The sequence below is a fragment of the Bubalus kerabau genome, chromosome 9, assembly GCF_029407905.1.
Source record: "Bubalus kerabau isolate K-KA32 ecotype Philippines breed swamp buffalo chromosome 9, PCC_UOA_SB_1v2, whole genome shotgun sequence".
NCBI classification, from domain to species: domain Eukaryota; kingdom Metazoa; phylum Chordata; class Mammalia; order Artiodactyla; family Bovidae; genus Bubalus; species Bubalus kerabau.
Window position 1 is genome coordinate 41,163,206 of NC_073632.1, and position 25,907 is coordinate 41,189,112.

A 25,907-nucleotide genomic window follows, 5' to 3' on the forward strand; every position below is an offset into this window, starting at 1 on the left:
CAACTGAAATTTTGCTTTGTACTGAGACTGAGAAATAGAAACGGATGGTAAACTTAATTACACAGACAAACCAAGGCAGGGACAGTGGCCAACTCTAGACAGGCAACAGGCTGGAACTAGTTAATTTAATTATGAACAACCCAAGACATAGGTTTTTACTTTTGTAAGAACACTAGTAACAAAAATCAAATATATGAGGGGACTTCCCTGGCAGTCCAGTGCTTAAGACTCTGTCCATCCAATGCAGGGGGCATGAGTTCAATCCCTCATGAGGGAACTAAGATCACCCATGCTGTGCAGTATGGCCAAAATTAAATAAATAAATAAATAAATTGTTTAATAAAATTAAATATATTGGGGGCTTCCCAGGTGGTGCCAGTAGTTTAAAAAAAAAAAAAATCCACACCCGTGCAGGAGACGCAAGAGATGCAGGTTTGATCCCTAGGTTGGGAAGATTCCCTGGAGAAGTAAATGGCAACACACTCCAGTATTCCTGCCTGGAAAACTCCATTGACAGAGGAGCTTGGCAACTTCAGTCCATGGGGTCGCAAAGAGCCAGATAAGACTGAGCATGAGCGCATGCACACACACAGATATGTTAGATAGTAAAGAAGATGTTGTTACGAAAGTGATATTCTAGGAACCTCCTAAATTTATTTTAAAGAAAAAAAAAAAAAGTGAAATGAAAGTGTTAGTCACTCAGTTGTGTCTGAATCTTTGCAACCCCATGGGCTATAGCCCACCAGACTCCTCTCCTCTGTCCATGGAATTCTCCAGGCAACAATACTGGGGTGGGTTACCATTCCCTTCTCCACAGGAATCTTCCTGACTCAGAGATCTAACCCAGGTCTCCTGCAGTGTAGACAGATTCTTTACCATCTGAGCCACCAGGGAAGCCCAAATTTGCTTAAAGTATGGTCTAAATAATTGTGTCCCAATCAAATTCATATAATGAAATCCTAATGCCTGATGTGATAGTATTAGAAGGTGACGTCTTGGGGAGATGCTTAGTTTAACAAGGGCAAAGCCCTCATGAATGGGATTAGAGCCTTCATAAAGAAGGCCCCAGTGAGTTGGCTTGCCCCTTCCAGCAGGTGAAGACAGCAAGATGGCTATGAACCAGGAACTGGGTTCTCACCAGCCACTACACTATATCCACTGGCACTGTGATCTTGAACTTCCCAGCCTCCAGACTGTGAGAAATGAATGTCTGTTGTGCATAAGCTACCTGGTCTATGATATTTTGTTATAGCAGCCTGGAGAGACTAAGAGAGATAGCAAAGAAAATGTTATCACAAAAATATATTCTAGGGGCCTCCGAGGGCTTCCCTTGTGGCTCAGCTGGTAAAGAATTCTCCTGTAATGCGGGAGATCTGGGTTTTATCTCTGAGTTGGGAAGATCCCCTGGAGGAGGGCATGGCAACCCACTCCATAGTCTCCCCTGGGGAATCCCCATGGACAGAGGAGCCTGGCAGGCTACTAGTCTATGGGGTTGCAAAGAGGCAGACAAAACTGAGTGACTAAGCACAGGGGCCTCCTAAATTTGTTCATAGAAACTCACAAATTCCCTTCTTCCAAGAAAGGTCCACCACTGTATAGCACAGGGAACTATATTCAATGTTTTGTATTAACTATAAGGGAAAAGCATCTGAATACAAAATACGTGTGTGCATCACTAAATCACTGTGCTGTACATTTGAAACTAACACAACATTGTAAATCAACTATACTACAATTTTTTTAAAAAAAAGTACATAAAAGAAAGTTCCACAATTTAAAGACTGTCCCATACATGGTAAAAATCTATGTTCATGCAATTTACTCATTTCTCTTTCTCCTCTCTACCACTCTTAACAGTAACTTCTGATTAATGTATATAATTTACTTTGATTTGTAAAATGAAGTTTATAAGAAAGCAGAGTAATTTCTAAAGGCTTTTGAAATACCACAGTATATATTATACAATTAAAAGTATAACTTATTGTTTCTAGACTATGTTGCTTGAAAAGCAATAAGAAGTTCTATGAACTTTTAAGAGACAAAATTAGATTTGGAGCTTATTAAAAAAAAAAAAAAAAAAGACCTTCCTAAGACTACTCAAGTAGAAGTGTAGTTTGTAAATTGTCATCTTGAGAGTCAAGTATGCAAGACATGATAATTTCTCTGAAAACAGGGATGAGCAAACAAATTTTGAAGGGAGGTACTCTTCATCAACTTCTCCCAAAATAGAATAGCATAGAAACGGGTAATTGAAACAACAATGACTACATCAGGTTAAGGGAAGAAGACCGCGCCAAGTCAGCATGAGTACATCTGGTCACACCAGCCAAAGCCAATATAGGGACCAAATGGCTTCAATAGGCAGAAGAAGATTGTGAACCCAACTTAGCCTTCCTCTCCTGATATAAGGGATCGGATTTCTCTTTGTCCAGTCCAGATGACATATTCTGAAAATGTGACGAAATGAGAGAGATGTTGTATGTTTACATGCCACACATCTCTGTTGTTCCCTATTATTAAATGATAATGAAATTCAAATAAAAAAGATTCTCTCTTTAGAAATACTTGTATATAATTACTTACATGAGTTAATACTTGCAAATTATTTAGAATGGAACCTAGGATATAAAGAGTTACTCATGCATTAAATACCTGTTAAATGGATATACAAAAACAAACAAATAATGCCTGTCTTCCTTTTAGACTATATTCCGTGAGGTTAGGGACTTTCCTATTCATCACTTTCTCTCAGAAAACTTGAACATGTGGCAGCTTTCCAAATATTGTCTGAATCTAAATGAAGTTAAATGTTTTTCTACTTGCAACAGTTGGTTTTTAAAAACAAAACATGATTATAAAGATACATAAAATATTTAATCTTGTCATTACAGAATATCATGAAGAAGTAAGCAAGAAAATTATAGAAAAGAAAGAAAATCATTAGTGTGGTAGCTATATGGATTTTTTGATCTTTAAGAGTGCTCATAAGCACAGAAGATAGGCAATTAATACTACATCCATTTTTGCATAATAAAGTAGAATGAGAAGCTTTTTTCAAAAGTAAAGTGAGTCAGTACTGTGCTTGACTTTGGCAACTGATTCTCAGTTTTAAATATATTTCAAATTCATTTGTTCTTTGCACAGGTTAAGTGAGATACTTGCTTTGCAAACCTAACAACAAAGATGAAATAACTAGTTACTTGTTGCTATTAATAAGTCAGAATACTTTCCTAACCCATATTTACTTTTTCCAAGAAGAAAGAACAACATGAAGACTTCTCCTAACAGCGATGGTGACACCATACCAATCTCTCCTTAAACTTCTGTTACATTCCAACGAGTTCTAACAAAAACAGTGAGGAAAAGCAAGTCTAAATTGATTATCAGTGGGAACTTGACATTTTTCAAGTTGAAATATATTTGATATATAACACTAATTTAAGGTAGACAACACGTTAGTTTGATATCTTTATGTATTTTAATATGATGGTCATCCTAGGGATAATCAGCACGTGTGCTGTCGTGTTGGTTGCTCAGTTGTGTCCGACTCTTTGCGACCCCATGGGGGTCCTCTGTAGCCCGCCAGGGTCCTCTGTCCAAGGAGTTCTCTAAGCAAGAATACTGGGGTGGGTTGCCATTTCCTTCTCCAAATTAGCATATCTATCATATTACTTATCATTTCTTCTGAGTGGTTGTGATAATTAAGTAGTAGTCTCAGCAAGTTGATGATTACAATAAAGTATTGTTGTCTGTATTCACTAAACTGTGCATTAAATCTCTAGGGTTTATTTGTTACTCACTGCAAGTTTGTACCCTTAAAAACATCAATCCTGTTTTCCCACCCTCCATCCCCTGGTAGCTACCATTTTGCTTTCTGTTTTTATGAACTGGTCTTTTTTTAGACTCCATATGTAAATGGAGATCCACCCCACTCCAGTACTCTTGCCTGGAAAATCCCATGGACAGAGGAGCCTGGTAGGCTGCAGTCCATGGGGTCGCTGAGGGTCGGACATGACTGAACGACTTCACTTTCACTTTTCACTTTCATGCATTGGAGAAGGAAATGGCAACCCACTCCAGTGTTCTTGCCTGGAGAATCCCAGGGACGGGGGAGCCTGGTGGGCTGCCGTCTATGAGGTCGCACAGAGTCCGACACGACTGAAGTGACTTAGCAGCAGCATGTAAATGGAGATCACACACTATTTGTCTTTTTCTATCTGACTCATCTCACGTAGCAATATGTGCTCAAGGTCCATCTACATTGTTGCAACCGTTATTCTCATGGTTGAATAACTGGAGGGTTTGTTTTTTTTTTTTTAGATGTTTATGGAACAATTGAAAGGAAAGGCTGCAAAATTATAAATACTGTACATGTATAGATAAGAGTGCATGTCATCATGCTAACTTGCTGTGCAATACATATAATTTCCTAAATCAAAAACACATAGTAAAACTCTAATTTGGCTGCATCCCCTCAAAGTCCCAGTAAACATTTCTGGAAGAAGTTCAAAGAAAGAAAATGTAAACACACACATCCTTTAATCACCCTTAACCCACCGATACCATCCTTCCCACATTCTCATTGATATGCTGCAAAAACATAACTAAACCTTAGCAGGGATAGGCTATGCCCTGCCTATACAAACGCCATCATTAAGAGTTAATTGATAGGTTCAGCAAGGCACAACCACCACACAGCAGGAGGCAGCTAAAGCAGAAGTCCAGAGCAGGGAATTGAAGCTGGGGACTGGCTGCTCTACTGCCTTTGGCAAAACATTCAAATTATTGCTTGTCTGAAGGTCTGACAGATAAAGATTTCACTTCACAGACTTAAAAGTTAATAACTGCATTCCTGGAGTTAAAAGGGAAAAGCGATGAAAACAGAAAAGTGTGACTGGCAGTGAGAAGGAAAAATAATTAATTAGAAACCACAGAAGGACCCTACAAGCCTATCCTAAGTTCTCTCTTTCAGTTTTTTTTTTAAACTAATTATTAATTTATTTTAATTAATTAACTTTTTGGCTGCATTGGGTCTTTGTTGCTGCGTGTGGGCTCCTTCCAGTTGCAGAGACTGGGGGCTACTCTCTACCTGCGGTGCACGAGCTTCTCACCGTGCTGGGTCTCATTGCAGAGCACAAGCTCTAGGCTCGTGGACTTCATGAGCTGCGGCTCGTGGGCCCTTGAGTGTGGGCTTCAGCTGCTGTGGCACATGGGCTTAGTTGTTTGGTGGCATATGGCATCTTCTCGAACCACGGATCGAACCCAGGTCCCCTTGCACTGGCAAGTGAATTCTTGACAACCGAGCCACCAGGAGAGTCCTACGTTCTCAGTTTTCAGCCAGATTCCCTTGAGGATGGTATCTTTTTCTATGAAAAGACTTTCTCCACCCACACCTGCCCAAAAGATGTATTTACTCTTAGGTACTGTCTCAATTTTTAAAAAGGATCTACACCCGTTGTTTGAACAATACACAATGCCAGTGTCATTGGAAATCCATTACGAGTTCAGAGGTGACTTCTAGCTTTGACCGTGGTTATATTCTCTTCCTGCACAGTGTTCCTAGATTGATAAAACTGCCTCAATTCACAGTCAAGGCTGAACCCTAACCCTTTTCAGTGGTTCTTAAGAACTCTAGCAGACCCAAAATCAAGCCTCACAATCTGCATGGATATTTGCTTTACAACTGGAAGTGCTGTGTGTTTCACAGAACTTGGACTTGCTGTCTAACTCCGACCTCCTCCCTACCTCTATCCTTGTCTGGGAAGCAGTTTCCATCTTCGTAGTCACAAATTCCCATCCGACTGGGAGACAGCAGAAAGGCAGTTCATCAAGTAGTAAGAAAATCACGAGAAATAAATCCTTCTACCTTTTGTGGTTTGTAGTGAGTCACCCTGGATTGTGGGAAAAGCCATCAGTGATACCAAATGGAGTAGCATTGTGGTGTTTGGCACCAGACATGAGACCAGGAGCTGGCAGACAATGGACTGACTCCTTGGACAAAAGGAAGAAGGGCCAGGAACCCTAGGAGCTGCCTGCTTTGAGCACAGTGGGCCAGTTCCTCTCAGCACATCCCCTGTTCCATAAGCAGCTGAGAGGGGAAACCCTTTATCTTCCCATGTGTGAATAAAGGCAAACTGTCCCACCAGGAAGAATGAACTGTCTGCCTGGAGCCAGTCCTCTGGAATCTCTGACAATCTAACAATCCGTGCAGCAATTCATCCTCACGCTCCATTCTCCATGGCCTGTCTGCCTACGTTTCCGGATACAAGGCAGTATTTTGTTTAATAACTGTTCCAAGTCATTTCAGATGGGTTTATGCTTTTGATCTTGAAACTGATGGCACTAAATTAGTGTTTCACCTGTGAAAAGATGTGTTTAAAAGATGCTATGCATGCTGTTAAAAGAAACCAAAGAGGAGATCTCTCCCTCTCCAGATCCAGTGGTGAAAACAGAGACCAAATGAAAAACTAACTCACCAGAGATTTGTCATAAATCAAATCGAACAACGACCACCAAAAAACTCCTAAAAGCCTCCATTAGCTTTATGAGCACCATCTTACTCACACATTTAATTTTTCATGGCAGATAAGAACATGCGGATGAGATGAAGTGATGCTCCCTGGGCAAGCCACTGCCAGAGCCAGCCACACGGTGTGCTATCGGCCAGCTGCCACAAAAGTGGTACCTGATGTGGCCCAGATCTGGGTGTAGAGGCACAGTGATAAAACAATCTCCAGAAAAGCTGCAAATGCCACTGGACTTCTGTCCATTTTCCATTTGTTTTTTTTTTTTCTGTGCAGTCAAATGGCAGGGTTTGTCCTTGCTAGCTAATTGCAATAGGCCACTGTACAAAATTACAGAATTTTCAGGGCCATTTTCTTTGAAAAGGAGGGAAATTTGCATAAAAAAGGGATATTCCTGGACTGTGCCATTAAAACCATAGTCACGTAAGAATGTAAGTGGTATCCCTGGAGAGTTTTGGTCTCTGGTTCCCAGACAAAAATCAGTGACAGATGACAAATGAACCAGGCAGATTCCTAGACAAAGGTGCAGCTTTCCTTGGGGCTACAGGACTTGGGTCAAAAAGAGCCAGAACCTACCTAGGCGATCACTTTTCGCCCAACAAAAGATGGCAATCTGCTGAAATGAATCACAGTTAAATCTCTGGGGAAGTGCTTGAGGAAAAGGAGAAGGAAGAAGCCAATATCTTTTCTCCTTGAGGCTTATGGTTATGTTAGTGAGACATCTAGCATGGAATATTCTGGCTCATAAAACTTTTGTAAGAGATACGTTTTATTTGTATTTTAAAAAAATTTTTGTCCGTGCCACGCAGCACATGGGAATCTTAGGTCCCCAACCACGGATGGAACCAGCACCCCCTGCAGCAGTGGACTGCCAGGGAAGTCCCCTAACTTTTTCATAGGCTTAAATTCTTTCTGAATTCTATCTTGGTATAAAAGGCAAAACAAAGCAAAAGCAGTCCTTCTTAAGCATTCCCACCAAAGCAACCCCAGTGATAGAGGAGAATGCATTTCTGGGGTGTGGGAAGCCCCAAAATAATTTTCCAAAAGCTTCTTCATAGGCTTTTGTTTTATCTTCAGAAGTCATAAGAATTTTGTATTCTCCGTAATATGGCTTTGAGACATAAACCATGTATAAAATAGTGGCTGCCAATCTTGCGTTTTTCTCTATTTGGAATTTTCTTAAATCAACAGAGAAGTCATAATGATTAGATCTTATTACAAAATGCCAGATATGTATCATTCTAAACTATTATCACAGAAATCTTATTGTAGTTATGAGTCAAAACACTCAGTATTATTTCCGACTTTTCCCATTTCTCTTGTTCCTGGTGTAATATAAATATTAATGGCTGACTTCACATCGTTGTATTTCTAACAATCTGACAATGGTTAAAAAAATACTGGGGGTGGAGGTGGGAGTACAGGAAATGTAAGAGAACAATTCTGGAAGGTCCTGGGTTTTCCATAGTCCAAGTCATTTAGCAACACAGCTAATTTGACTGACTATAATTAGGTTCACTGACCATGATGTCTCCCTTAATTTCTTGACTAAGAAGTACTTTTTGAAGCCTTAAATTTATACTAGCACTCTGCATGTAAGTGATTTCTGAGAATTCCATTTGGTTCTCAGGATACCCACCCCTAAGGGAAGGCCTGCAGAGGTCTCCATTTCTTCCAGCAAATAATGAACAAGAACTACAGTTCACTTCTGCACAAATCATGAGATCAGATGGCTTTTGTCACCCTGAATGGGAATGGCGCGGTGCTTAAGAATGGTCCCTAGAGCCAAATGTCCAGACCTGAATCCCAGATCTAGTTAAGTGATTATAAGCAAGTGACTTGACCTCTTTGAGCTTCAGTTTCCTTATGTGTGGATGCTAATAATAGGCCCCCTCTTACAGGGCTATTATGAGGGTTAAGTGAGTAACTCTAGAGCCCCAAAGCCCAGTGTACAGCACAGCTGAATGCTCTATTGCAGGCACCTTTATACAGTTTCATGGTCTTTTGAATATAATAAGTAGAGTCCTAAAATTGTAGGTAAATCAAGTCTTTCTTTAAATGCAGAGCAGGTATTTATTGATAGAGGAATCTTACTATAAATCTTCCTACAGTGTGAGTAAAGATACTCAAATTTATAAGATTATAGACTTTTAAATGTATATTTGCCAAAATCAAGCTGCATGCAATTTGATTCATTAAATGTTGATTGAGAGTCTGCAAGTGTAAGATTATGACAAGCAACAGGGGATGTTCAAAGGATGAATCAAATGCAGTTCCTTCCTCAGGAAACCCCGTATCAGTTGAGAGGCTAAAATAATGATCTCCACCTGAGATTGGTGCTCCACTGAAGGCTTAGAAAAACAACGTGAACCCAAGAGGAGTATCTGGAGCTGCTGAACATCAGAGGAGGTTCTAGGTAACTAGCATTGGATTTGCTTTGTCTTCCCACTGTGTATGTGTGTATGTGTGTGTGTGTATGTTTTATTTTTTATTTTTTTAATTTAATTTTATTTTTAAACTTTACAATATTGTATTGGTTTTGCCAAATATTGAAATGAATCCGCCACAGGTATACATGTGTTCCCCATCCTGAACCCTCCTCCCTCCTCCCTCCCCATACCATCCCTCTGGGTCGTCCCAGTGCACCAGCCCCAAGCATCCAGTATCATGCATCGAACCTGGACTGGCGATTCATTCCATATATGATATTATACGTATTTCAATGCCATTCTCCCAAATCTTCCCACCCTCTCCCTCTCCCACAGAGTCCAAAAGACTGTTCTATACATCAGTGTCTCTTTTGCTGTCTCGTACACAGGGTTATTGTTACCATCTTTTTAAATTCCATATATATGCATTAGTATACTGTATTGGTGTTTTTCTTTCTGGCTTACTTCACTCTGTATAATAGGCTCCAGTTTCATCCACCTCATTAGAACTGATTCAAATGTGTTCTTTTTAATGGCTGAGTAATACTCCATTGTGTATATGTACCACTGCTTTCTTATCCATTCATCTGTTGATGGACATCTAGGTTGCTTCCATGTCCTGGCTATTATAAACAGTGCTGCGATGAACATTGGGGTACATGTGTCTCTTTCAGTTCTGGTTTCCTCAGTGTGTATGCCCAGCAGTGGGATTGCTGGGTCATAAGGCAGTTCTAGTTTCAGTTTTTTAAGGAATCTCCACACTGTTCTCCATAGTGGCTGTACTAGTTTGCATTCCCACCAACAGTGTAAGAGGGTTCCCTTTTCTCCACACCCTCTCCAGCATTTATTGCTTGTAGACTTTTGGATCGCAGCCATTCTGACTGGCATGAAATGGTACCTCATTGTGGTTTTGATTTGCATTTCTCTGATAATGAGTGATGCTGAGCATCTTTTCATGTGTTTGTTAGCCATCTGTATGTCTTCTTTGGAGAAATGTCTATTTAGTTCTTTGGCCCATTTTTTGATTGGGTCATTTATTTTTCTGGAATTGAGCTGTAGGAGTTGCTTGTATATTTTTGAGATTAGTTGTTTGTCAGTTGCTTCATTTGCTGTTATTTTCTCCCATTCTGAAGGCTGTCTTTTCACCTTGCTTATAGTTTCCTTTGTTGTGCAGAAGCTTTTAAGTTTAATTAGGTCCCATTTGTTTATTTTTGCTTTTATTTCCAATATTCTGGGAGGTGGGTCATAGAGGATCCTGCTGTGATGTATGTCGGAGAGTGTTATGTGTGTGTGTGTGTGTGTGTGTGTGTGTGTGTGTGTGTGTTTTAGAAGGGGCAGAAAAGTAGGGGGGACAGGAGAGGGACACGTGGAAGAAATGACATCATCAAATGTACTGAACATGAAACTGTGTGATGTGTTTATTTGGAAAGGGCATAGAGATACGGAGACTCAGAGATGTGGCTGGAAATGTGGGTGGGGAAGACAGTGAGTGAGCCAGCCTTGAACACCAAGCTAGCAATTGTCTGTAGACAGTGGGGCACAATTAACCATTTTTGAAATAAAGAAAGAAATTATCACAACAATATTTAACAAGATAATCTTAGATGGCCTGGAGGGAATGGAGACTGGTGAAAGAAAAGAGGAAAAAATTAGGAAGTTTTTTCTATAAGAAATAGACACAAAGATGTGAACTGGTGGTGGCAGTGGGAAAAAAAAAAACAAAACAAAATAAGCCAAACTGAATGAACTATGGGCTTAAGGAACATGGGTTCTCTGCTCATCTCATGAAGCTGGATGGAGAAAATCTGTCCCTGAAGCTACTTCTGACTCAGGGAACCCATGCCACAGGCTGGACTGATTTGGATAAACTTGGGTCACCAGGAGGGGTAGATGGCATGTCCTGCTGCAGCTTAGCCTCTTCTGGGTGAAAGGAGAGCGTGTGGAGTAGCAAGAAGGACCGACATGTTAGACAAACAATAGACTGTGTTCTAGCCCACCGAGGAGGAGGAGCAGGTGGAAAGGGAAGGGAGAGGCAGGAAGAAAAGGGGAAGGAGGGAAGGAATGATGACGGTAGCTAATGTTGACTGAGTGCTTATTATGGGCCGTACATTGTACTTTAAAGTTATACATACAAGTGCTTCAATCACCCAAATGTGGCAGATATTGTTATTTTGCCCATTTTGAAGAAGGGAATATGGAGACACGGAAAATTAAGGCATTTGCTCAAGGTCAAAGTAATTTAAAAATAATCAGTAAAGCAGGAATTTGGAGTTAGGCAGTCTAATTCCAGAGTCTGCACTCTTAAGCCCAAGTGAAAACTCTACACAGAAACAGAAGTGTTCATCTCAGTCCATGCTGAAGGCCTGGTTTTATTGATCCACAGTGACCTGGGTGTGGAAGTCTATGAAATTCCATCAGAACAAGGTCCTTTGAGATCCCAAGGGACCAATATTCCCACCAAGATTCTTCCAGCAGGTCCTTCAGGGAGTTGAGGAACAGCCCTAAACTCTACCCACTGGGGGAAGATCAACTTTCATGGAAAACTGGGACCTAGTAAATCTTGAAATATCAGGAAACAGAAATAACAATTTCTCTGGGATCCCCACAAACAGTGGTAGCAGAAACAAACCTCTGGGTGACTTCTTTGTGGTCAGCAAGACTGGAATTGGAACTTAACATTAAGTTCCATTACATTAACTTAACATTAACTTAACTCAAGGTTACAGAGTGCCTAAGAAGTTTTAAAGTTGAGAATAATGATCGTTAGTATGAATCCACAGTCTTCCCTCTTCAGTGTCATGAATAAAACAACATGAGACATTTCATATTTTAAATGTAGGTATATTGGTACAACACAATGCCTGAATCAGCACCTACTCTCCCCACAAGTTCAAGATATTTTAATATTTTATACAACTAACTTCTTATTATTTTACATCACAAATATAAGAGGGAGGAGATTGAGTCTCAGCAGCAATCTGAACTGAACTATACAACTAAATGCTTCATGATCCTGACTGAATTCTAGACCAGGAAAGGGACATTGCTGTTGCTTTTGAAGAAAGTCTCTGTTACTTTGGCTTCAAACTGAAATGCAAAATGCCCTTAGTAACAGTGAAAAAAAATCTCCAAGAAAAGTATGATACTTAAATTTTTTTTGGCCAGATATTAGTACACACGATCTTAAAAGTCAGTATATATGTTTTGTATCAAAAAATGTTTATAAGTTTAAAAGTTTATGTTTAAAAATATCTTGCAATCATACTCTCATGTATGGATGTGAGAGTTGGACTATAAAGAGAGCTGAGTGCCAAAAAGAATTGATGCTTTTGAACTGTGGTGTTGGAGAAGACTCTTGAGAGTCCTTTGGACTACGAGGAGATCCAACCAGTCAATCCTAAGGGAAATCAGCCCTGAATATTCATTAGAAGGACTGATGCTGAAGCTGAAACTCCAATATTTTGGCCACCTGATGTGAAGAACTGACTCATTAGAAAAGACCCTGTTGTTGGGAAAGATTGAGAGCAGGAAGAAAAGGGGACAACAGAGGATGAGATGGCTGGAAGGCATCACCAACTCGACGGACATGGGTTTGAGTAAGCTCCGGGAGATGGTGATGGACAGGGAAGCCTGGCGTGCTGCAGCCCATGGGGTTGCAAAGACTTGGACACAACTGAGCAGCTGAACTGAACTGAAGAATCATACCTCGTTCTTAACATATGTTCTAAAGTAAGGCTGACAAAGTTGTTGATTCCTGGTTGTTTAAAGAGTATTTTAAGAAGGAGAATCAGTGTCTTAACTCAGCCATAGGTATATAAGTACACTCTTCTAATTGATGTTGGATCTGAAATATCAGCCATAATTATAATACATGACAAACAGAAGAATCATCCCACCTTGTTTGTATCAGGTCTCTTAACAATCAGTGAGCTCAGGTGTACATTTTGCTTGATCACTGTGAAAGCTGATGTGGGTCACACCTGTTTACAGTACATTTTGCTACCAGGAATGAAAGCAATCAAAGTATATGCACCAAACCTTTAAAACAAAATCAGTGTGGGGTGGGCAGGGAGAACCATTACAAATTAAATGCACAATGATTAAAAACTACAACCTCAGCTTATTCACAGCGGTTAATGAATCACATTCCAACTATGTCCACTCTTGGCAGAGCTTCCAAACACGAATGCCAGAAGACATAATTCTTTTTCAAAACATTAACTCCACATTTAAAAGTCTGACAGTGTTGAGTCTTAAAATCTCTTGGCAATGGGTTTTAGCAATTAATTGAAAAAAATCTGAGCTGGATAAACCAAAACTATTTAGCTGTTTCAGCCACACATGTAACTGTTAGAGCCCAGTATACTGGAATTGCAGGCAGTATTCCAGAGCATGTGTTTCTATCCCACCTCCTCCGAAGTGCACACTCCCCTCCAGGTGCTATAGGTTCCTCGGACCCTCCCTCCACAGTCTTGGGGCCACACTGGCTGCAGAGGGGCCTCACCTCCTCCAGGGAGCAGGACAAGAGCCCCACAGGAAAGCCCACTCCCTCAGCTCGCCCAGGCCAACAAAGCACTCCAGCCTCCTCTTCCTTCTTGGCAGATGCCAGGAAGTTCAAACTGACTAGGGGACTGTTTTAACTAAATTAAAATACAGGTCTAAAGTCAGTGATCTTAGTCAAAGAAAATCTACTTGTTTTTATTAAGAAACAAATGTTTATTAAAGAAAACAAGAGTCAAGGGAAGGCAAAACAATACACCAAGTTGATCCTTCTAAAATCCTCCTCCTAACAATTTGCTGCAGTTATGTTCTCACTCTGTTTAGAGGCTTTTTTCTATTATTATAACATTACTATGTATTCATATTTTACCGAACACTACATCATGGCTCAGCGGTAAAGGATCTACCTGCCAATGCCAGAGAGTTGGATTAAATCCCTGGATCAGGAAGATCCCCTGGAGAAGAAAATGGCACCCCACTCCAGTATTTTTCCCTGGGAAATTCCATGGATAAAGGAGCCTGGTGGGCTACAGTAAGTGGTGTCGCTAAAGAGTTGGACACAACTTAGCGACTCAACAACAACAATATCATCATAAGCAGCTTTCCATGTTAACTGTCTTTTTGACAGATAGCTGTTTAATATTGCAAGTATTACATGCTTTGCTTAACTGGTTCCTTGCCACTGAACTTGCCAATTCACATTTTAGACTATTTGTTCACAGAGTATCTACTATATTCAAATCACTGGATAAAATATTTTAAGTACAAATATATGAATAAGCAGCTTCTCCAAGAATGCTCTTCAGAATTAATATACAAAGACACAAATATATAGATGCAACATATATGTATATGCATTTGTATACCCACTCTATGTGGCTCTGAGCCATTTAATTCTTTAAAATATGCTTATAGGATTGAAATATTCTAATTTCCTTTCTGTGTATTCCTTTTATTGCTCATTTCTATTATTCTTGTCTACCAGATTTGCCTTAATGTGACTGATCAAGAAATCTTTAAAGCAGTCTCAAAATAAACTAATTCTAAGCATCAATAAGTATTTTATTTAAGAACATCCCCAACCCAAAATATTAACTGCACTTGTGTTTTAGGCAAAATTGCTGTCTGATGCAGTACTGGGCGGAGCCACGTGGGGACGGCAGTAGAGCATGAGGCTTTCTTTGTGTGTTGGGACTTGGGGAGAAAGAGACATCTGGAAACAGATATCTTGAAACCACAGAGACATAGACATAAATTTTCCTTTCATCCCTTAACTAGCTGTGTGATCTTCAGCATGTTAGTTGAAAAAAAAAAAAAATCTTGGGAACTCCCTGACAGTCCAGTGGTTAGTTAGGACACAATGATTTCACTACCAGGACCCAGGTTCAGTCTCTGGCTGGGGAACTAAGATCCCATAAGCTACACAGTGCAGCAAAAAAAAAAAAAAAAAAGAAACAACAAAACTCACCATGCCTCAGTTTCCTTGTTTGCAAAAAGAAGTTAATAGTAACAACCTTGCAGGGGGGAATTTGAGGATTCCAGAAAATCTACCTAAGGCCAAACCTATGCCTGGCATACAATGAATATGCTTACCTCTATAATGAGCATATATTTTGTTTTTAAAAAACAAACACAACTATGTAGGAAAAAAATCTGAAGAGAAAAATGAATTTACTGGGCTTTATTGAAATGAATGGCAATTCATTACTCACTTCCAAGTGAAGTGTCTAACTCTTGAAAATTCAAGAAGCTGGAAACGTGCACCGGAGTACCCTGATGCTGACCATGAGCACCTTGTAACCCAGCTCCTAAAATGCAGTTAAATGCTAGTCACTCAGTCATGTCCGACTCTTTGAGACCCAAGGACTATAGCCTGCCAGGCTCCTCTGTCTGTGGGATTCTCCAGGTAAGAATACTGGAGTGAATTGCCATTCCCTTCTCCGGGGGATCTTCCCGTCCCAGGGATCAAACCCAGGTCTCCTGCCTTGCAGGCAGATTCTTTACCATCTGAGCCACCAGGAAAGTTCTCAAAATACAATTAAATCCCAGGCTTTTCCTCTTTTCTGTTTATGAACACACATCAAAAATGCATGGGAAAGCCACATCCATTCTCCAATCATGCTTCAGGACAATTTGCCCCCCTTTCTAGTTCTCACCTCAGCCCTTGAGCTGAGACCTAAAGCAACAGAGACGATCAGACTGCTGCTCCGTCAGTTGGTGGAACTAACTGTTCATCTTCAGGGAAAGGAGATGCTTCCCCAGAGAGACGAGCTGTGAGAATGCTGTACTGGCCCTGTAGCACCTTCCCTCACATTCTACACGGGAGCTCTGACACTCGGTGCCCCCTTCTGAACCTGGAGGCAATGCCCTGGCTAGTGAGGGATTCCCTGAAGAGTGCCTCCGTAAATTAATACACCTGCCATTACCAGAGCTACCGAACAGTAAGTGCTCCCAGCACCCCTGGAATTTGCATTTTTCCCCTTTGAGTCAAACTGGAATTAAAAACTTGCAACTTGTTAATTGCAATTTAATTATATGAAAGTCTTTTCACACTGTTCATGGGGTTCTCAAGGCAAGAATACTGAAGTGGTTTGCCATTCCCTTCTCCACGAACTGTGGTGCTGGAGAAGACTCTTGAGAGTCCCTTGGACAGCAAGGAGATCAACCCAGTCAATCCTAAAGGAAATGAACCCTGAATATTCACTGGAAGGGCTGATGCTGAAGCTGAAGGTCAAATACTTTGGCCACCTGATGTGAAGACCCGACTCATAGGAAATCTTTCCCTGATGCTCGGAAAGACTGAAGGCAGGAGGAGAAGGAGGCGACAGAGGATGAGATGATTGGATGGCATCACTGACTCAATGGACATGAGTTTGAGCAAACGCAGAGAGATTGTGATAGACAGGGCAGCCTGGCCTGCTGCAGTTCATGGCATAGCAAAGAGTCCAACAGGACTTAGTGACTGAACAACAACAAATTTTATGAAATCAACCATCTTTACTGGCAGATTAACTGAACCATCATTACAACGGATAATATTCCCAGGCATTTAAAAAAAAAAAAAAAAACTTAGGTTTTTTTTTCCTCCATGCTACTGCTGCTGCTAAGTCGCTTCAGTCATGTCCAATTCTGTGCAACCCCGTAGATGGCAGCCCACCAGGCTCCCCCGTCCCTGGGATTCTCCAGGCAAGAACGCTGGAGTGGGGTGCCTTTGCCTTCTCCATTTCCTCCATGAGGGCTAGGTAAGTTTAGATCTCTGAACAGTCTCTGGTCTGGTCTGGGTTTTCATGCTGGGAGGAGGCACCACACTGGGAGGAGTGCAGAATCTCTGGGTGCAAAGGTAAAGACAGCCCAGAAAGCTGTGTGCTTGAGAGAAATTACCTATGAAAGTAGCAGGTGGACAGAGTTTTGCTTAAAACCTGTATCATTTTCAGAGTTGTATGCACAGTGAATTTCAGAAAAACTCTAACCTTGGAAGAACCTGTATATAAGACTGTTTTTGTTTTCTAGTCATCTAAATCCAAGTTGTTTCCTTGGGCTAAGGACTGTAGGGTCACTGTTAATGTGAGTTCAGACACCAATGTGCTAACAGCATATTGAAATGACAAAGAGCTTAATTTCAAAAGGTTACTCTGAAAACTGTCCTTTGCACTTGCCATTCCCCTACCCAGAAAACTGACCATAGACACAGGTGTACTGTGCCTTCATTCAGTCCACTTGGGTCTCTGCTCAAATGCCCTCTTGAGAAGGCTTCTTGACCATCCCATCTGAACACAAACACACTCAGAACCAGACTCGATATCATCTTAGGATGACTTACTTTTCTTATTCCTTATTTTTCTTCATCACTACCTCTCATATTATAGATGCATTTTTTTTGTTGTTTTTCACTTCTCCCTCCACCAGTGCAAGCACCACGAAAAGAGGAACTCTGTCTTTTCATTGCTATGTCCCACCTAGTCCTTCACAGAGTACTTGAACACATGACCACTATTCAGTATTTGTCACATCAATGAATGAACTGTAGGTATTTTAGCCAAATGCTACACATCTCCAGTTCTCTTCCCAGCAAGACATAAACTCAAACTAAGCTCCTGACACCCACACAAAATGCTAAAACTTCCTCAGTTGTCTTTGTTGTGGCTTACGAAGCAAGTGTATCCATGTGAACTATCCTGAGAGTCTATGAAGGGCAAGTTTTTCTTCTGATCTCCCCAGGCTGGGACACTAATGGACACACCACTTGCCTCCTCTCCACATCTCAAATTTTCCCACACTCGCAGAAAGTGAGAGCTCTTTGCTTACCGTATTGATCAGAAGAGCTAGTGAAGAGAAGGTAGTCAGAGGCACAGGTCTGGGATTCAATATCCAAATCTCCCAACCTCAGAATCAATCTCTTCCCCTTTGGTACTGTGATTGTCTTTTCACAAACAGTGTGATTGGGGTAGGTCCATGGATAATTCTTAGATGTCATGGTGCCACTGTCCTTATAGGTCACCATGTGCCCACAGCCATCACCTGGTGAAGAAAAAAAGGATACAAGTAAGTGAAATGAATTCTTACCAAGAGCTGAGAAAGTTCACTCTAATCTTCACCTTATGTATTTTATTCCTTCTATGAAGAGAGACAGAAAAGCTAAAAAAAATTGTTTTAGTTATTACACGGTTATCTATTATTCCAGGTTATTTCATCTCTTGTTTCTCAGCTTAATCTTCTGAACATTGTTGATCAAAACGTTTCATGTATTAGCATGGTAAGCCCTTTGCAAACACATCATTTAATCAAATTACTTTTTCTAATCATCTATTCATCTACCCATCCACACCTGCACAGTGGGCCCTTGGCATTCACATATTTGCCATTAGTGGTTTTGTCTATTAGCAAGCCAATGGTATGAAACAATTTGCAACTGAGGGGAAAAAAAAATACCACTCATTTTGGGGGTAATTGTCCTGATTAAATGGGGTCAGGTATGCAAAATGCTTCTGGAGAATCTGAGACTCATGCTGAGTCGACTATCTTTAAGAGCCTGTCATTCAGCTGGGGATTAACAATCATCCCACATTCATATCTCAGTTAATAACAGCCACAGATTTGGAGACTTGGAGGCTTCCCAGGTGACTCAATGGTAAAGAATCTGCCTGCCAATGCAGGAGATACAGATACAACCCCTGGGTTGGGAAGATTCCCTGGAGGAGAAAATGGCAACCCACCTCAGTATTCTTGCCTGGAGAATCCCTATGGATAGAGAAGCCTGGAGGGCTACAGTCCATAGGTTTGCAAAGAGTTGGATACAACTGAGCACGCACACACAATAGACTCAGGACGTATCATGAGTTTCGTGCTTGCCACCTGCCAGACATGGCGTTGTTGGAGACACATACAAGTAGCAATGGCTGTTCACCACTCAAAGTGAAATGGGAGACAGTCACATGCTCAGATAACTGTAATTCTAGGTGCCCCTTGGAGAAGGCAATGGCACCCCACTCCAGTACTCTTGCCTGGAAAATCCCATGGACGGAGGAGCATGGTAGGCTGCAGTCCATGGGGTCGCTGAGAGTCGGACACGACTGAGCGACTTCACTTTCACTCTTCACTTTCATGCATTGGAGAAGGAAATGGCAACCCACTCCAGTGTTCTTGCCTGGAGAATCCAGGGACGGGGGAGCCTGGTGGGCTGCCGTCTATGGGGTCGCACAGAGTCGGACACGACTGAAGCAACTTAGCAGCAGCAGTAGCTGCTATTGCAGGAACTTAAGCAAAGTGCCAAAGAGGGCAAGAGAGAATCTATTTCAGTGAATTCTCACTGCTACTGCTACTGCTAAGTCACTTCAGTCATGTCCGACTCTGTGCGACCCCATAGATGGCAGCCCACCAGGCTCCCCCGTCCCTGGATTCTCCAGGCAAGAACACTGGAGTGGGTTGCCATTTCCTTCTCCAATGCATGAAAGTGAAGAGTGAAAGTGAAGTCGCTCAGTCGTGTCCGACTCTCAGAGACCCCATGGACTGCAGCCTACCAGGCTCCTCCGTCCATGGGATTTTCCAGGCAAGAGTACTGGAGTGGGATGCCATTGCTACTTCATTAAAATAAGGAATTCTCTCAAGGTTTTCTGAATAGGGAAGTTTAATCAATTGACCAACAAGTTGCTCCAGTAAATTAAAGCAACCAAGTTATCTGACAGCATGTAAAACTCGGTGGGCTGCAAGACTAAGGAGCATACATTGAATTCAAAGCACAAAATGCCTATAATTAGTACACGTGCAGAGAAACAAAGCCAGAATTTTTGCCCTTAGCCAGAGGGAGAGAAAGCAGAAGTCTGTTGGAGAAGAAACTCTCTGTGGTGGTAACAGAAGGCAGACCAAAGCCTCCTATAGCAGAAGACCCAGCTAGGGCATCATGGGAATCTGAAGCCCTCGGCAGCCTTCTTCCTTCTCCAGTCTAGCCTCTACTACAGGATTCATCTGGGGTCTTCTTTTATCCCACTTTGTTCTTGCCTTGAGGCTTGCAGCCCAAACAGTGATTGGTTGCTGTTTAGTAGCTCAATCATGTCCAACTCTGCGACACCATTGACTATAGCCCACCAGGCTCCTCTGTCCATGAGATTCTCCAGGCAAGAATACTGGAGTACAAGTGGGGTGCCATTTCCTTCTCCAGGGGACCTTCCTGACCCAGGGAAAGAACTCGGGTTTCCTGCATTGGCAGGTGGATTCTTTTACCACTGAGCCACCAGGAAAGACCAAAATGGTATTGGAGGCCTCATTAAAATAAGGGGTGGGAGAATCTGTGCCAAACCCGCAGTCAAGGTCGAGGGACAGCCCTGCCCAAGCGAAGAAGAACTAATGAGTCTCTTGAAAGTGAAAGAGGAGAGTGAAAAAGTTGGCTTAAAACTCAACATTCAGAAAACAAAGATCATGGCATCTGGTCCCACCACTTCATGGCAAATAGATGGGGAAACAATGCAAACAATAACAGACTTTATTTTTTGGGCTCCAAAATCACTGCAGATGGTGACTGCAGCCATGAAATTAAAAGGAGCAAGCGACTGAACTGAACTGAACTCTCAAGAGTCCAAGCTGGGAGGCTGGACCGGGGGAAAAGTGTTTAAGTGTTAGCTACTCAGTCGTGTCCGACTCTTTTCGACCCCATGGACTGAAACCCACCAGGCTCTTCCGTCCATGGGATTCTCCAGGCAGGAATACTAGAGTGGGTTGCCATTTCCTCCTTCAGGGGATCTTCCCCATCCAGGGATTTAACCCAGGTCTCCTGAATTGCAGGAAGATTCCTTACCATTTTAGCCACCAAGGAAGCCTTGGATTAGAGGAGAGTTGACCTAAAGAAGCAGGAAGTTAGTTCCAAGGGGAAATGGAGATAGACAGCTAAGATAAAACTACTCTGAAAACTGGAGGTCTAGGCAGAAGTTGTGGAATTTATATGACTATGTAATAGAGGCCCACAGAGGATTTTGAGAAGTGAGATAATGAAAGAGGTATTTGAAAAAGACTCGAGATAGGAACTAGAATGCAGGAGAATGTGCATCATAGAGTAGGAGGAGAGTTAGAAATGTCGTAGCTGGGATGGAAAGGGAATGAAAAACAGGAGGAAGTTCACAAGAAAAAAATCAATGGACTTGGGTTTCAACCTATTATAATGGAAAAGACAGGAGGAGAAAAAACAACTTTGAGATTTTGAGTCCAGAGATGATTGGAACACTGAGGCTGATAAAACAAAAAGAGAAGCCCAGAGGGCAAGCAGGTTTGAGGACAAAGGCTGTAAGTTTGGTTCTTAATGCTTGAGGTGATAGCTGTAAAATATATTTCTGGATGCGGGTTCAATCCCTGCTTTGGGGAGATCTCCTGGAGAAGGGAATGGCAACCCGCTCAAGTCTTCTTGCTAGGAAATCCCGAGGACAGAGGAGCCTGGCGGGCTACTGTCCAAAGGGTTATAAAGAATTGGACATGACTTGGGAACTAAACAAAAACATATTTCTGGAGCTGTCTGGCAGTAAGTACAAAATTGTTGAGAATTAAACAAAAATTATACTAGAGTAATGCATATGCTGCAGAAGCACATAGGAAACAAAGTTTTGATTGAAAACTTGAATTATTTACCTGCTCTTAAAGGCTTTAGTTAAAAAAAAAAATCTAATGCATAATTTCTCTTGGAAACCAGAAGACATGGCAATCACACCAGCAGGCATTCTAGCTGTGCTTTTAATAGAGATAGATGCCCTCACTCCCCACCAGGTCCCGGTCACTCATTTCTACGGCTCGCCTCGCCTTTGAAGGCACTGATTTTGAGCACTCTGGTAAAACAACACTAAGGTAACTAGTGTTGTTGTTAGTTGCTCCATCGTGTCCTGCTCTTTTGTGACCCTAGGGACTGTAGCCCACCAGGTTCCTCTGTCCAAGGAATTCCCCAGGCAAGAATACTGGAGTGGGCTGCCAGTTCCTTCTCCAGGGGATCTTTCAAACCCAGGGATTGAACCTGAGTCCAGAAATATGGCTATCACCTCACATGTAAGAACAAAACTTACAGCCTCTGTGCCCAAATCTTCTTGCCCCCTGGGCTTCCCTTTCTGTCATATCAGCCTCAGTCTTCAATCATTTCTGGACTCAAAATCCCAGTGTTGTTTTTTCTCTTCTTCTTGTCTTTCCCATTATGATTAGTCAAAATTAGAGTCTGCTGCTTTTTTTTCTTGTGAACTAGTTAGTGTACAATTCTGCATATAAATGTACATATAAATAATGCTGTCTAAGCCACCAAGATATCACTGGTCAAACATTTAAATGTCCCTTTTCTTAGTACTATGAAACTCTGCTTTTATAAGAAAAAAGAGAGCATTTCCTGGCAGTCTAATGGTTGGGGCTCCATGCTTCCACTGCAGGAGGCTCGAGCTGGATCCCTGGTCAGGGAAATAAGATCACACATGCTGCGTGGCATAGCCATAAAATAAATAAATAAGAAGAAAGAAACTGAAACCTTTTCCTAGACAACATAGCTACATATAAAATGAGGATCAATGACAGGTGAATCAGCCTGTACATGATTATTGTATTCTAAGTTTTAAGTGACATGTCATGACAAAGGAAATCCCAGGGGGTCACTTTTATTCAAGGCTGTAATTATGCTTCTTTTCAATGCCTTCTACTCTAAACCCCACGAGGAAACTCCTTTCACCCATTGACATTGGCAGAATAGGAGCAAGTTTAAGTTTTCAGCACTCCCATCGTTACTTTACATGGGAGATTTGTGCCTTCTTGGGAAAGTTTTCCCTTTTCACAATCTAGCAGAATGAAACTAAGTCTTTGTTCTCCCAAAAAACCTGAAAAGAACTGCGAAGTCCTAATTCATTAGAAAAGCAAACAACTGCAATTTCACTCTTACCTATGGAAGACTATTTATGGAGTTTTATGGGGCAAGCGCTAATATAATAAATGTATTTCACAGATATTGATGACATCAGGAATTTTCAACCAACCATCTTTCCATAGTTTTGATTACTTCAAAGGACTAGATAGAGTTAACAGTACTATAGTATATAACTGGAAGTTGCTAAGAGAGTAGATCTTAGATGTTTTCACCACAAAAAGGAAATAGTAATTATGTGAGGCGACAGCAGTTGTTAATGAATGCCACGGTGTTAAATAACTTTGAAATATATAAATATATAAAACCAGCTCATTGTAGACTTGAACTTGCACAACGTCATATGTTAATTATATCTCAATAAAGTTGAGGGAAAAAAAGAACTAGAAATACATCAAAGAGGGACTGGGAAGTGCCTAGGGAGAGAAAATGCCTATGGTATCATATATTGAATAAAGTAGAGCATAAATAAAGCATATGGTATCATATATTGAATAAAGCAAATGAAAACAACAGATAAACACTATTCCCACGACCTCATCCTAACACTCTGTCACTTAACTCAGAACCCAGCTCTAATTAAGAATCACAAACAAGGAAGATGTCAAGAGTTGTTTAAAAGTCTACCAATTCATGTTCCATATATAACGTATTCACTTCAATATTGTGGTCATGATATTATATTACAGTTTCACAAGATACTATCACAGGGGAACTAGGCAAAGATACACAACATCTCTTGTATTATTTCTTACAACTGCAAGTGGTCTTGATCATCTCAGAATAAAAATTTCAATTAAAAAATTGGAAAAAAAAAACCTATCAGCCTGGTTAAATTTGACTGGCAGTGGGGGAAAACAAAGGTGCTTTTATTTCCTATTTTATACTTTTTTATACTATTTAGATTTTGTGATCCTGTATGCTCTTCTACTTATCTTTAATTAAAGAATTTATAGAAGCTTGCATTAAAAAGATCACTACAGAATGATAACCAATAAAGGAGAATTTTTGTTCTAAAATCTTTTTGTACTAAATCCACTAACCAAGTTCTCATATTTGTCTAAGGAGCACGGAGTGTTGAGTTTGAGAGGGTCATAACATATGACCCAGTTCACAGATAACAACACAAGACATATATGTACTTGCCTTAAAGCTATTTAACCAATGGTGGATGCCAGATGACAATTTCAAGGTGATCCAATTCTAGAATTTTGAAAACACTTTTGTCCTACCTCTTTATTTTGTAACATAAGTGTATTTGTGTTTAATTTTGGGAAACTACCTGCACTGCTATCTTATCAGAGCTCTCATTAGAGTCTTTCACAACATCATCTATTAAAATGAACAACTTGCTGATAAGAATATCTGGCAATGGTAACAAATAGATGGAACAAATAGATGGGTAGAAGGTGGAGGAAGAACTTCAAAATGAAAGAATCAGGCAGGGCACCATCTAAACCCACTGATGGATCTCAGCATGACCACATGAGACCATGAGATGTTACAAGTCTCCTGACAGGCTCAAACGTGCTCTACACACCTTCACGTGTACTCTCACCAAAAAGCAAAACATGAGAATCAATAGCTGAATCTCATCAAGACTTTACATCTAATTTCAGTCCACAGGAAACACATAGGGTAGAAACACAAGTGTACCAACACCATAAGGAGGTCATTAGCTGAATCCAGGCTGCAATATTCTAGGTGCAACTGACCCAGTTTCTTCAACAATGAATTGTACAAAGAAATGTTTTTAAAAGTGTTTTAGATTAAAGGAAACTTAAGCACCACAACAACCATGTGAATCTTATTTGGACCATAATTTGAAAAAACCAATCTTACCAAACCATTTTTAATAGATAACTGGGGGCAATCTATAGATTGAATGCAATTCCTATCAAATTACCAATGGCATTTTTCACAGAACTGGAGCAAAAAAAAAAATTTTTTTTGTTTAATTTGTATGGAAACACAAAAGACCCCAAATAGCCAAAATGATCTTGAAAAAGAAAAACAGAGCTGGAAGAATCACGCTGTCTGACTTGACTATACTATAAAGCTATAGTAATCAGAACATATGGTACTGGCACAAAAACAGACAGATGGATTAATGGAACAGAATAGAAAGCCCAGAAATAAACCCACACACTACAGTCAGATAATCTCTGGCAAAATAGGCATGAATATACAATGGAGAAAAGACAGTCTCTGCAATAGGCGGTGCTGGGAAAACTGGACAGCAACACGTCAAAGTGTGAAATTGGAACATTTTCTAACACCATATACAAAAACAAACTCAAAATGGATTAAAGACCTAAATGTAAGACCACTCCTAGAGGAAAACACGGGCAGGACATTCTTTGACATAAATCACGCAATATTTCTTTTGATCCATCTCCTAGTGTAATGGAAACAACAGCAAAAATAAAGGGTACTTAATTAAACTTAAAAGCTTTTGTGCAGCAAAGGAGACCATCAACAAAATGAAAAAACAACCTACGGAATGGGAGAAAATATTTGCAAATAATGCAACCCCAGAGGCTTAATTTCCAAAATATACAAATAGCTTATATAGCTCAATATAAAGAAACAAGTGACCCAAACAAAAAATGGGCAGAAGACCTAAATAGACATTGCTCCAAAGAAGACATATGGATATCCAACAAGCACATAAAAAGATGCTCAACATCACTAATTCCTAGAGAAATGCAAATCAAAACTACAATGAGGTACCACTTCATACTGTTTAGAATGGCCATCATTAAAAAGTCTACAAATAATAAATGCTGGAGAGAGTGTGGAGAAAAGGGAAGCTTTCTACACTATTGGTGGAAATGTAAATTGGTACAGCCACTATGGAGAAAAGTATAGAGGTTCCTTAAAAAAAACAAAGTTACCACATGATCCAGTAATCCTAGTTATGGGCATATTAACCTGAAAAGATAAAAATGCTGAATCAAAAAGATAAATGCATCCCAATGTTCATAGCAGCATGATTTACGATAACCAAGATATGGAAGCAACCTAAATGTCCATCAACAGATGAATGGATAAAGATATGGTGTGTGTATGTGTGTATGCATGTGT

At 40.7% G+C, this 25,907-nt stretch overlaps 1 protein-coding gene across 6 annotated transcripts in view; it reads right to left on the bottom strand.

Annotated features, from left to right (window-relative positions):
• The window catches only part of DCBLD1 (discoidin, CUB and LCCL domain containing 1), a 76,080-nt gene that overhangs the window by 30,416 nt on the left and 19,757 nt on the right, over positions 1 to 25,907 (bottom strand). For all 6 annotated transcript variants that reach the window (XM_055535086.1, XM_055535088.1, XM_055535085.1 and 3 more), the window contains one exon: positions 17,759 to 17,971. In XM_055535086.1, the coding sequence (XP_055391061.1) occupies positions 17,759 to 17,971 (213 nt within the window). The remainder of the gene's footprint in view (positions 1 to 17,758; positions 17,972 to 25,907) is intronic.